At 36.0% G+C, this 13,856-nt stretch overlaps 1 protein-coding gene across 6 annotated transcripts in view; it reads left to right on the plus strand.

Moving 5' to 3' along the window:
• Nucleotides 1-13,856, plus strand: part of LOC149777124 (sarcoplasmic/endoplasmic reticulum calcium ATPase 1-like) — a 113,718-nt gene that overhangs the window by 23,421 nt on the left and 76,441 nt on the right. For all 6 annotated transcript variants that reach the window (XM_089941806.1, XM_089941804.1, XM_089941808.1 and 3 more), the window contains exons 5-8: nt 2,271-2,409; nt 2,799-2,879; nt 5,909-5,994; nt 10,026-10,092. In XM_089941806.1, the coding sequence (XP_089797932.1) occupies nt 2,271-2,409; nt 2,799-2,879; nt 5,909-5,994; nt 10,026-10,092 (373 nt within the window). The remainder of the gene's footprint in view (nt 1-2,270; nt 2,410-2,798; nt 2,880-5,908; nt 5,995-10,025; nt 10,093-13,856) is intronic.

The raw sequence follows: 13,856 nt of genomic DNA on the forward strand, positions 1-13,856 counted from the left end.
TTATACCTCTGTTAGGTACTATATTGACATTTTTGATCGTATACATTGCAGGAAACACAGATTTAAAGTAAAACTCGGTTGTTTGAAATTCATGTAGAAATTACAGCTTTTGTATACATCATAATGTACATGTGACTGTTTACACACTTTTTAGTGCATATGTTGTCAGCAACACAAATAAAAAATTATTTTTCCCTTGAAAATAAACATAATATTCCTTCGCTTTGCATAACATTTATATGCAAGACAAATTAAAATAAATAAAAATAGGCCTCCTACTGATAGTTTCATTGATATATTAATTAAGGACTTATCCTCCCTGAATAGATATAGGAGTGTGCATGTGTATCATGCAAGCTTGATATGCACAAGATACTTTACATCATTAAGGTCACACATGCAAGATGCACAGAAATGCATGTTCTTTTATTGCAATGGACTCGTGTGAATATTCCCCTGAAAGGTTAAATCACTTAAGTTATTTTGGTTTCACTCAAGCTGAGCAAAAAAACTTCTATCTTAAAATGTCATTGTTTCTTCAGTTTCTGGTGACTTACAACATTAGAGACATAAAAATGCTCCAAAATTCTTTTGATATTTGAGTGAAATAGGTGCGGTAGATGATAAACCATTTTCAGTAATCGGATTTAGTTTTAAAATAATTTTCATATCTCAGTAGTAGTTTTTAGCATTTTATCAAGTAGCTTATGGTATGTTTTATAGCTTTAATTAATTTGACACTGACATTAATATCTTCTAATACTTTGTATGAATACATGACAAGGCAGGATGGCTGCACTTAATTATTAATGAGTCAGTTTCTGGTCAGTAGAGGAAATTAAAATTGGCTCTAAACAGTAATCTTACAATCAATAAAAGCACATTTGAGAGTGTTGTTTACACATATGTTGTAAAGCATAATATTTGACAGTACATGCAAGATAGCTTATGTCCACAATTTTTTATTTTTTATAGAAAACTATGATAACGGTTTAGAAACGAGTTCTAGTAAATTTTTTGTAGGACTGTTCAACCATTTAGGGTAGTGCTGTCCAGCCTACAGGCTGCATGTGACCCACTGACTGATTTTAAATGGCCTGCAAGAGCTCGAGCAACTATATAGTCGTTGCTTTTCAGTTTATGCTGTAGCCCTCAGCTTCAAGAAAAACATTTTTCATTGGCCCATGGTGTCAAAAAAGTTGTACAGCACTGTTCTAGGGATTGGGAATGTGTGTGTATGTAAGCATAAATTCAAGTTAAGATAATTAAATTGCCATATTTTGTAAAAATTTTATGATCGTTGTGATATTGTGAATAGTAATAGACATAATGCATGGGTTGTTCTTAATAAATAGTTTAATGTATTAGTCATTGTAATGTACTAATCCTTTGCAACATTTAGTACTGTGTTTCAGTGCTGCCTTGTGCTATAACTAGTGTTAATGCTGTCCATCTTATACTTAAAGGATTTGATATTTTTTTTACATTGGTCATATATATATATATATATATATATATATATATATATATATATGTGTGTGTATGTGTGTGTGTAATAGAATTTTAACATTTTTATCCTTTGTTTAATCTTGGAGGACTACATGTTTACATTTATGTGGTAGGATTCATCTTCCAGAAGTTGTTTTGGAAATGTTTACCTTTATATTGCTGAAACTTGTATTGTACTTTTAACTGATATTATATAGCCAGGATTGTGCTGGCATGCCATTAAACCCTGTGCTTATAATGCCTACATGTATCTAGTTTTATTGTGAAGACTAGGTCTTAGGGTATGATTTACCATTTGCTCTTAACTTTGAGAGTAAGTTGGTCTCAGGACTGCTCCAGTGGCCTAGTGGTAGAGCATCCGCCTCAGATGCAGGACGTCGTGGGTTCGTTCCCCAGCCAAGTCATACCAAAGACTTTCAAAAATGGTACTAACAGCTGCCTTGCTTGGCACTCAGCATTAAGAGGTTAGTGTTAGGACTGGTCGGCCTGGTATCAGGATAATGTGACTGGGTGGGACATCATGCTACATGTCTGTGACATGATGTCCCAGTGCTAAGCATCACTATATACTGCCACACTGCAGACATCATAGCGATATGACTGAAACATTGTTAAAGCGATGTTAAAAATCCAAATCACGCACACACACACACACACACTGTGGTCTCGGAGATTTACTGAAAGATGCTAAGGTTCTTGGTCACTTTTCTCTGTTGGAAATACAAATGAATGATGATGAATGATATCATGACTTTTCTCAGGAACGAAATGCAGAGAGTGCCATTGAAGCTCTTAAGGAATATGAACCCGAAATTGCCAAGGTTGTCAGGCAAAACCATCGTGGAGTACAGCGTATCAGGGCAAGTCTTCTCGTTCCAGGAGATGTTGTGGAAATCTCAGGTAAGCATTGGTTGAGAGTTGAACTTTATTGTTAGAACAAATAGCAGTATAAAGATTAGAATCACAAAATTTAGTTGGAAATTTTCTATTTTTTAATTTTTTTTTTTGATCATGGCCTAACTTATAAATAAAGTTTATATTGTTGATCTTTCCTAATTAAAATATCTGCCAAAGAAATGGTATTTTTATGAATATTAAGAACTACTTTGTTCTGTATGCTATGAAATTGATATGTACAAATATTTTATTTTTTCATAAAGCCAAAATGTATTCCACTTTAATTCAACAGACCTTTATTATTTATCTTAATCTTTTTGGCATTATTGTTTGAGACCTAAGGCATGAAATTCTTTTCATTTGGATAACACTTACTTTGCTTCAACTTGCAGTTGGCGATAAAAACCCTGCTGACATTCGTGTCACCACTGTCCATTCCACTACCCTCAGGGTAGACCAGTCTATTTTGACAGGTGAGTATACTTTTATTCGCTGCTTCATATCATATCGGAGAAATTTGATTATTATGCTTTATTTGATGGTTCGTATTTATGCTTTACAGCAAGGGTATCAAACTTGGGGTAAATGTGGTAACCATGGCTACTCAAAAGTATTTGTGAATTGAGATTATGTTACTTTGATATTAGACTGGTGGCATCCTAGTTTATGGTGTAAAAATCCTTTTTAACAACAACCACATAGCTGCTAACCCTCACGATTTTTGCGTGAATTTCATGAATTTCAACAGCGATTCACGGATTCACGCCGCATGCCAAAAAAATCAAGAAGTCCCCCAATTGTCAGTTATTTTAAATTTTCCTGTTAAGTGGTAGTTGTGATATCGGCAGTTGCTGAAATGGTCCGGTGTACTGCTAGTCGTGATATTAGTAGAACTATAGCCAATTCATACAGTTGGCCCAGTAGCAAGCATTTTAGTGTATTTTAATCTACAAATATATAAGAATAGTTTTACAAAGATTTTGAAAGTAACTGGGGCCTAACAAATTTTTCTCCATGTATGCACTGCCAACACTGATTTGAATTACCGTTTGGCATTGCATCTTGAAAAAGTCTTCACCACCAAAGAAAAAGAAATGTATTGCACAAAAAGTGAAGCTTAGTTTGGAATATACCAAAAATTAGCCATGCATTCAGCCATCGAATACTGATATACATTATACTTTTTGACACAATGTGCCACACATTGTAGCATTGGGCATGGTGACAGGGATGATATGATGAAGCACTTTGGTAGCAAAAAGTACTTAGAAGTTGGGAAGCTACATGAAGACAGCTTTTTCAAGTGTTAGAATTTTTAGATTGAAAGATTAGCATACATGGTAATTTGCTTGAGTTCAGTTTTCCACACATGTGCTGACATCACTAATTGTTCACCGTTCGATGTTTCATCTTCTGGATTAATACAGTTTCGATATTGAGCAACACTGCAGTTAAAATATTTTCACCTCCAAGGAAAAAAGATTTCTATTCCACAAAAAGTGAAGTATAGATTAGAGTAGACCAAAATTTGGCCTAGCATTCACCCATCAAACATTGATGTACATTATGCTTTTGACACGGTAGTGTGCCGCAAATTTTACAATTGGGAATGTGCACAAGGGTTGGTATTGTTGCTTGCAATTTACCTGTCATACATTAACATGTAGTAAAGTGATATGAACCCCTGTGGGCATGTGCCAGGGTGATTTGAAAAAGCACACGGCTATAGCACCCCCAGTTTTGGAGTACTTTAAGCCACCTACTCGAGTCCTGCATACTACCAGCGCTGAAGCATTGTTTGTGAGCTTTCTTGTTGAACATAACCTGTCTTTCTCAGTTGGAGATCAGCAACAGTGTTTTAAAAACAAATTTACCATAGCCTGATTGAGGAAGTTCAAGTCTGTCACTGCATCATATAATGAAAAATAGCATGAAATTTGTGTATATCAGTAAATTTGGCTGCAAATAAAGTCTTACATGTAATCAGTGTAAATAATTAATTAATATCTTTTAGTTTTAGTTTGGGAATTTCATATAATGCTGTCTTGATCATTGACTATGACTTAGTGTCATGATATAATTTTGCATTCAGAATTCACTAATTTTTATCCCACTTTTCACTAATTGCAAGTCTGGAGGGTTGGCAGCTCTGCAAACAAGTCATCCTGCTTGTAAAATGTTCTGACATTCCCAGCAAAGTATCCATTTGAATTCTGTTTTTATAGAATATCATGCAAGAATTCCCATACAGTCAGTGTAGAAATTCTGCACAAAATACTACAGTAAAGCAGAGACAAATCTCATTAGTTCTTTATGTGGTCATCATACCTGTATTTAATCTGTTTAGAGTAATAGCAAATTTTTTTTATTAATAGCGACTGTAAATTTTCCACAAGATTTGTTAAAATTTATTTTGAAACCAGTTGGCATGATAAAGATGTTTTCATGCTCATTTGTTGCTTTAAAAGAAGAATTATAGGAAATCACCCTGCCACATGCCCACAGGGGTTCATATCACTTTACTACATGTTAATGTATGACAGGTAAATTGCAAGCAACAATACCAACCCATGTGCACATTCCCAATTGTAAAATTCTTTTTTTCTTAGTTTCTTTTCATTTGAACATTGGTGGCCCTCCTTTCTACACTATTTTGGACGTAGTTATGTTCCTTGCTAATTGATGCCATATCTTCACAGGGGATGCAGCTGGTAATCAGGAGAGCTCAAAAACCTATAGACATAATTAGAAAGATTTTAATTAGAACATTGTTGCATTGGTTTAGTAGTGCCTTTAATGGATTTAGTCCAGTTTACTCCATGGCCCTTATTGATCAACTTCATATCACTACATGAGATGTTGTATTGGCGAGTTTTGAAGGAGTTGTATTTCACACATTTGACTCCAAAGGAGTTATGTCCATTGAAATCCCACCTTTTCCTAACTCTTGTTTCAAGCAGGTTACTCTGTTTAAGCCCCTAAGGATTAAAACCCCCTCCTCCATATTTTTCTTTTCTGTATTTATTGGATAGATTAACAAGGTAAATACAGTATTTTATTTAAGTCCAAAATAAATGTGTTTCTCCTGTTAACACTGGTTTTAAAATTAGGGTAGGTATTTTTTTTAACATTATACATATAATGATTAGTATATATAATGTACTAAGTGCTTAAAGTACTGGCCTAAATCGGCTCTTTTAGATGTACAAATTAATTTAATTTTTTTATGGGGGGTGTGTGTGCTAGGGTTGGCACTGGAAAAATAGGAATTGACTGGAAGCACATATTTTTTTGCCATAAAGAAAGATCAAAACACACAACAATGTATGTTTAATGTGACTAGTGGTACAACAGTTGTCAACAAAGGCTTCATTCATTACACTTTTCCTCCAAGCTGTGAAAGTTTTGAACTGTCATGGGAGGGTATAGTCCTGACTTGGACTCAGAATTTGAATAAATGAATAAATAAAAATGTATTGAGATTTTTATGGGTTTTTTACAGGTGAAAGTGTGAGTGTAATGAAGCACACCGATCCCATCCCAGATCCAAGAGCTGTCAATCAAGATAAGAAAAACATTCTTTTCTCTGTGAGTATCTTAGAAGTAAATACAAATAATGATGCACAATACCAGAATTTTGACTGTTAATGATTATGCTGTTCAACTAGTATTTGTAACTGTGCATGAAGCAGAAAAGAAAAATGCTTTAACCACCATGTTTTAGAGAACTAAAGTTATCAAGCTTTCTGGATGGCATACACTTGCAGTAAGGATGAACCCTGTTGATTTCATGCTTAATGGTCAAGGTCATTGTGACAGAAAAAAGAAATTCTTTCTGCACAGTCACCACCATTTACAGTTACCAAACTCTGTGAATAGCCTGCATATGGGATTAGAAAGAACTCTGTTGATTTAAGGGTAAAGGAATAAGTTGGGGTCATGGTCACTGTGACTGAGACCGCTCCGGTAGCCTAGTGGTTAGAGTGTCCGCCTTAGATGTGGGAGGTCGTGGGTTCGATCCTCGGCCGAGTCATACCAAAGACGTAACAGCTGCCTCGCTTGGCACTCAGCATTAAGAGGTTAGTGTTAGGACTGATCGGCCTGGTGTCAGGATAATGCGACTGGGTGGGACATCATGCTACATGTCTGCGGCATGATGCCCCAGTGCTAGACATTACTATAGACTGCCACACTGCAGAAATCGTAGAAATGTGACTGATTTTTTTTTTTAAAGCTATGTTAAAAATCCAAATCACACACACACACGCACTGTGACTGAAAGAAGAAAGGTTTTCTTTGAATAAGAAGTTTTCGACCATCTGTTCTTATGTAACATTGTGGATGGTGTGTACTTGATTGGGGAAAAAACCTGTTGATTTCAGGCCTCAATTGTAAAAGTCACTGACAAGTGGAAGAAAATGCTATCTGCACATTAAATTAGTTCTCCTTCACAAACGTGGTCCAAACATTGTGGACAGTTTGTAGTTAGGGTAAAGAAGAAGCCTCTTCTTTTCAAGGTTAAAAGAGCATAGGCCAAGATCACTTTGCAAGATGAGAAGTGGTTTCTGTGCAAAACTTTGAGTACTGGTGAACACATGACAATCCAACAATCCAAGACAGCTGCAGGAGTTGTATTCCCCTGATTGTTTCTTATGATTTTCTTTTATATTAATGAGTCTTTGAATGGGTTGAATTCCCAGCATTCCAGGTGATCCTCTGGAATATTTGTAACAACTCGGATCCCATTCTCCTCACAGTTTTGGTTTTCCCACACAAGTACACCTATTTAAAGAACTTACAAGCAAGCTGTAGTGAGAGGTATCAGAGTGCACAGATTGCACTAGTGCATGTTAATTTCCTAGTCTTGGTTTTAAATTTGTGGTATTATCATTTTGCCAGAGTTTTCAGACTGCCCAGTTTAATTTGCATAGGTGTGAAGAATAATCACTTGTCACTGTACAAGTTTAATTTGTATAGGTGTGAAGAATAATCACATGTCACTGTACAAGTTTAATTTGTATAGGTGTGAAGAATAATCACTTGTCACTGTACAAGTTTAATTTGTATAGGTGTGAAGAATAATCACATGTCGCTGTACAAGTTTAATTTGTATAGGTGTGAAGAATAATCACATGTCACTGTAGAAGTTTAATTTGTATAGGTGTGAAGAATAATCACATGTCACTGTACAAGTTTAATTTGTATAGGTGTGAAGAATAATCACATGTCACTGTACAAGTTTAATTTGTATAGGTGTGAAGAATAATCACATGTCGCTGTACAAGTTTAATTTGTATAGGTGTGAAGAATAATCACATGTCACTGTAGAAGTTTAATTTGTATAGGTGTGAAGAATAATCACATGTCACTGTAGAAGTCTAATTTGTATAGGTGTGAAGAATAATCACATGTCACAGTACAATCAGGATTTTCTTGATAGATCTGACAATTCATCAGCCTTATTTGGCACCCCATTATTTTATTGCCTACAGCCACTTTGATGGTTCACAGTTGATATGATGTGTAAAGTAAGGTTTAATTGACCAGGCTTACTATTTCCTGCATCAGATTTTTTTTGTTCTACAATTATGTCAAGCTAAAAAAAAGTCATGAATGGCCATGCATTGTGTGCTGCAGATCTTTTCAGATCGCTGTTTTATCTACAAATGGTTTCATGTAAGTCATTTGACTCAGTAAGGCAAAACAGAGAGAGTCAAAATCCAAACCTGAGTCCTATTCAAGCTGATGATCAGTCTTCAGTAGTTTTTAAAAATAATTGTTTATATACCCAACAAAAATATTGGTTATATAATGTGACTAAAGCCAATAAGGCAATTCCCTTGCCAGAAACATCTGAACATTCTGTATTTGTTAAAAATAATGATGATGGTTTCATGTCATCCGAAATAATCTGAGCTCATATGACAAGCCGTTTCTTGTTGGATATGTTAGTGCTTTCATCTGCCATTGCTATCACAAATGACGAATTTTGCAGGTCACATACAAGACTATCCTCAACAATGTTTGATAGGCTCTCCAGTACCTCTAAACAGGTAGTAGCCGAGTCATACTGATTGGCAGAATTCTTCAAAATGCCAATGGCATCAATTTCTGCAGTTGTTAAATCGTGTATTAAATTAGGAAGAGATTTTAAGAAAGGGACGTCTTCTACACTCAACCTATGTACACACTTAAGTAGCACTTTCACTGTTATGTCTAGTTTGTAAAACTGCATTAAAATCTGCCTGGTGTTGTGGACCTTCAATCGGCAGTTTTTGTTATGATTATCAAGTATCCTTGCCAGTGTACTGTTCTGAAAGTTACTTTTTGTGTGCACATTTGGTCATGGAGGTTTTCTTTAGCCTCTGTACATACATGGCAAAACAAAGGCGTCTTCACTGCCACATTCTTCACTCGACTTAACTTCTTTCTCAAAACATAGCCAGCGTATGTTTTCAACTGTAATGCACAAAATTTATTTTATTTTCCCTTGGATGCCATTTTCAGTCTGCAGCATGATGCCCCAATGCTAGACATTACTATAAACTGCCACACTGCAGACATCCTAGCAATATGACTAAAAAATTGTTAAAGCTACATTAAAAATCCAAATCATACACACACTCATCTTGGGGGAGCTGTTTCCACAAGGGGAGTAATTTTGAGATAGTGTTACTCAGTTTTCATGTTTCACTTTCCTCAAACTTGTAAATGTTAATACAGTTAAAGAAATACACTTGGAAAAGTGTGTAAAGCTTTATACTTTACAAAAGATTTTCTTCTGCAAATGCACATAGGTCTGACTTCAGTCAGTGGTCTCAAACATGCTGCCTTTGTGGCCAGTGGAGTTATTTCCTGCAACAACACCCAGAATTTGAAAAATATTAATAATGCAGAGTTTTTCTTCTGTGATATGGCCTATGGGCCAGTGTACTAGTCCTCTTGTAGCCTTTGGTTCTTCAGGTTTGAGACCTCAGGCATAGATTGAATTTTAGAACTCTCCATTCAGAAGTTGCATCACTTTCAGAACTAGAGTGAAAAATTATGTATCTCACTTAATTCGCTTATAAAGGGCCCCGAGTGGTCTTAAGCACTCACCATTATGGATCACTGCCATCTGGCCTCTGCATTGTTTTGAGTCTCGGTTTCAGCCATTATAGGTATCTGAGAAAGCTTGGCAGTAGTTTCTTGTGGGTCGGTGGTTCTTTCTGGCGTTTTTCCGGGTTCTTCCACCCCCATTTATACTGGCCACCATATATAGCCTATTTTGAGCTGAAAAATGGCATTAAACCCCACAACAACTCCCTTATACCTCAAACATGTTTTTAACAACACAAAAGTGTAGCTTACAAAATTTGTGAAAGGTGTTCTTTTTTAATTCTTATAAATATATTGCATGGTATTTGAAAACATGGTTGGTAGGCTTTGTGAATATTGATAGGTACAGTGATTGTTAAAGCAGTATTCGGCAAGTTTTAGCCCGAGTATGAAGAATATGATCTACAATTAAGTTGAATCTCCATGCACTACAAAGCTGTTAGTATGTATTGCAGGCTTTATTTTGCAATAATTGACAAATGTTTTGCACCTAATTATGATATTGTATTTTCTTTTTGCAGGGAACAAATATAGCTGCTGGTAAATGCCGTGGTATTGTAATTGGAACTGGACTTAACACAGAAATTGGTGAGTCCTGATGTTTTTATTTTAAACTTTTTTAAAAATGCCCCCCCCCCCCCACCCCCCCATCTCATGATATTTTGTTAGTCTGACGCTCGAAAGTCATTGTTAATTCTTTCATGGCACAATCGGTCAATATGGTCATTGCTTGTTCAGGTCGGTAATAGTTTTCTTGTGACTTGGTTACTATGTGTTAGCAGCCTATTTGTGGCTTCAGTAAATGTTTGGATTGGATTATATTGTAAGCCCAGTATTATGATGTTCCCTAACTTGGATCATCCAGCCAGCTTCAGCTTTCATTGCTATGCAGTGGAAAGCCAACCCAGTGTTTGGGGATAAAATGAGGCAAAACCAGCACAAGGTGCCCAAATTTGTTTGACAGTGCTGTGAGATTGTAGCAAATTAAATTTAATAATGCAAGTAATGCGTGTCAATTCACACTCTAAAGCTGACAAAGGCAATATAACAGAATGTTACTTATCTGTTTGATTGCAATTTGTGCAAATTGTGATGTTGGAATCTTGATGTTGCGAATGTTTGCTTAAGAAATGGGATCAAAATGTGTCTGCTTAATTTAAACAACCAGCAAGGGGGCGCATTTTTTTTACTGTATTTACCACAAACTGATTTCTTAAGCTAAACAATCTGCAAGTGGGTGCATTTTTTAAAATGTATTTTCCCCAAACTGATCTCTGCTTATACAGTCTTGGCAGACTGATGTTAAGTAGTCCCTCACTCTGTGCTGTTTAGGGACATCAAAATACTGCTGTATAGGCAAGGTTGCCTAGGACGGGTGTAACACTTCAGTGCAATAGTTCCATGTAATATAGTTTTAAAAGATAAAAAGAATTTGGAGTTTTCCGGTATAAAGGAATGATAAATAAATGATCATAGAAACTTCCATATTTGATCTGTAAGCAAAGAATTCATATTACCATATTCTTTTTGTTTTCATATTACAAAACAATTAATTTTTTTGGGCTGTCCCAAAAATTACAACACAGCATGAGTACTGTATATTATGAAATATCCCCTTTTTTGTTGTTGACATTTCTGGTAACGGAGATCAACTTGACAAGTATTATCTCATAATCTGTCTTTCATCGGATTTTCGGCCCCTCGTTAGTAATTAATATATTTACAAAAACTGACATTGTATGTGGATGGTACGTAAAATTCCTCTTCTTTTCACTCAGAATTAAATCCTTCAGAACATACATTTTCTGTAATAATCCCTGCCATCAGACCAGAACACCTGCATCTCTATCGTCTGTTGACCCTTTGGTAATTTTCAGATGCATGCGTGGAAGGCAGCATCACGCTGCTACCACAAATGTAATTTTTGAAGAAAAAAATACAAAAAAAACCCCTACATCTTACTTATTGGTTTATACAGTAGGCATGGAGGGATAGTAACTAGAATAGTCCAAATGACGGCCATATTTTTTTTTAAAAATGTACCCAGATAAAATAGTTTGCTGATATTTCAAAGGAAACAGATTACCTTTGAAGCACCAACTGTTATGAAAACGTACTAAGCAAATGGAATGGGGAAAAATTGGTCTCAATCATGCAATACCCTTGTTTGATGTTGCTGCCACAATAAGAAATGGGCATTTGTTTGGTTTTCCAAAGCTGTCCTTTAGCTGTGATTTCAATAACACATGCACCCTTCATCAGAGAAAGCTGACTACAATCTTTCAGTAAAAACAAAGAACTTTTCATCAAAGGAAGTCAGTACCAAACTTTAATGAAAGTGATGGAATCTGATGGATTTTTGCATTTTCCATCGTGACTGGAACATGTTAACTGTGCTGTGAAAACTCTTTTTTTAGGGAAAAAGTTTATGCTTACGAATGCTACCAGCGGTGGCTTAAAATGCAAACTATGCCTAACTTTTATCGACTTGGGGTGTACTGAAAAGTAAATGTGCTTCGTCATTTGTTGCGTGATTGTGCTATATTTTTCCACTGAATTCAGACCAATATGACCTGTGACAAAATTATTGAATATTTTTAAGCAGTGTGTGTGTGCATATTTGAGATGGAATCACTTGTATTGTGGATTCAATGTATATGATGAGGTTCGCGGGTGAGTACACGGTATTGATACTATTCATGCTATACATTAGACATGTATATATAAACAGTATTCACGTATATGTACCAATTCATGGTTCTCTAAATAAAGTAAACTATTATATGTCTTTTCTGTTTTCACTACAGGTATATTATTTAAGATGGTAACTGCGGATGAAGCACGTATTTTACCACCCGCATTTATTACCTACACCACCTTCCCGCAATTTTTTTGGGTACATGCATAATTTTCTTCAGCTAACTGACCTGGTTGCTTATAAAATGGTTCGGCCTATATTGCGGTCAGGTTCTATGGCTCCCAACTACTGTGTTATAGCGGGGTCACACTGTAATCGGTCTACCTGTAAGATATAAGGCTACCCCACAAGTAGGACAACAAAGTAATTGGTCTACCTGTAAATTATAAGGCTACCCCACAAGTAGGACAACAAAGTAATCACAGGCTACATGTACGATGTCAGGCGACTTCTTAACTCGTTTGGCCCCAGCACTGTTTTCAGTATCTCTGCTGCTGTGCCTCAGAAACACAAAGCTGTGTCTAGCTGCTTGTGCCCCATAGTTTTTACCTGTTTGAAAACATCGTGCACATGCATTCACTCTTACCTTAATTTCTCTTCTTATATCCAATTAAAATCCACAAAATTTTCACCATTTATTTCAAATGAATTTGTCAACACATTGATGTAATTTTTTCCCTATTTGTCAAAGTCTTTCACAACTTATTTATACAGTATTTACAAAATTATGTGCAACGTTTATCCGCAAGAACTCCATCATCATCGCTGTCAGCATCCTCATCTTCGGACAATTCAGTCTCGGAAACTTCTATGTCCGAATCTAAGTCTCACAAAATATCCAACTGCCGAACATATCTCTCCTCAGCTTGCTCAATATTTTCAAGATCAAACCAGAGAAACTCCACATTTTTGCTCTCATAAAAAATCACTCTTCCGCCCGCCATCATTTACGATTTTTCACGAACAGAACACGTTTAGTTAAACCGCTCTCAAACTGTAGCCCTTGGCTTCTGAACAATTGAAATTTCCACAAATGAAAGTAAAATCATTTCTGATTGGTTTAATAGTAGTTTAGTTCTTGGAATAAACCATTTCTAACCAATCAGAGATGTTGTATCTAACACACATTCATCACGCCTGGAGACGGGATTGGCCATTGAATGCAGTAAACAATTCACGACTACAGGCGGGATCGGCCAATGAATGCAGAAACCGGATCACGCCTACAGATGGGATCGGGGCCGAATGAGTTAACATCTTAACAGTATAGCCTCTAGGTGTGCAAGATTGAGTCAAAAATCTCCTTGATATTAAAACTGTGGATTAGACTGAGTAAAAAAACCAAATCAAAACTAGGGGTAAAAAAACATGGGGTCTCTTAAGCAGAATGAAGGTAAAGGGAAACCCTGCCTTAAGTAGCACAGCACATTAATCACATTTTTAACCGAAGTAATTATGTTCACATGTAAGATAGCAGGTTGATCTTTAGCACAACAAAGTTGTCACATTCACATGTAAGATATCAGGCTACTCCCAAGGTAGCACAGCGAAGAAATCACTTTGCTACATGCCTGCATTGGTGAATGAAACAGTTAGTTTTTGCTAATTTCCTCAAATTTATTTCAGCCCACAAGAAAATGTTAGCATGAAATCA

This window comes from Sinohyriopsis cumingii, chromosome 18 (assembly GCF_028554795.1).
Source record: "Sinohyriopsis cumingii isolate HCF-2022 chromosome 18, ASM2855479v2, whole genome shotgun sequence".
Lineage (NCBI taxonomy): Eukaryota > Metazoa > Mollusca > Bivalvia > Unionida > Unionidae > Sinohyriopsis > Sinohyriopsis cumingii.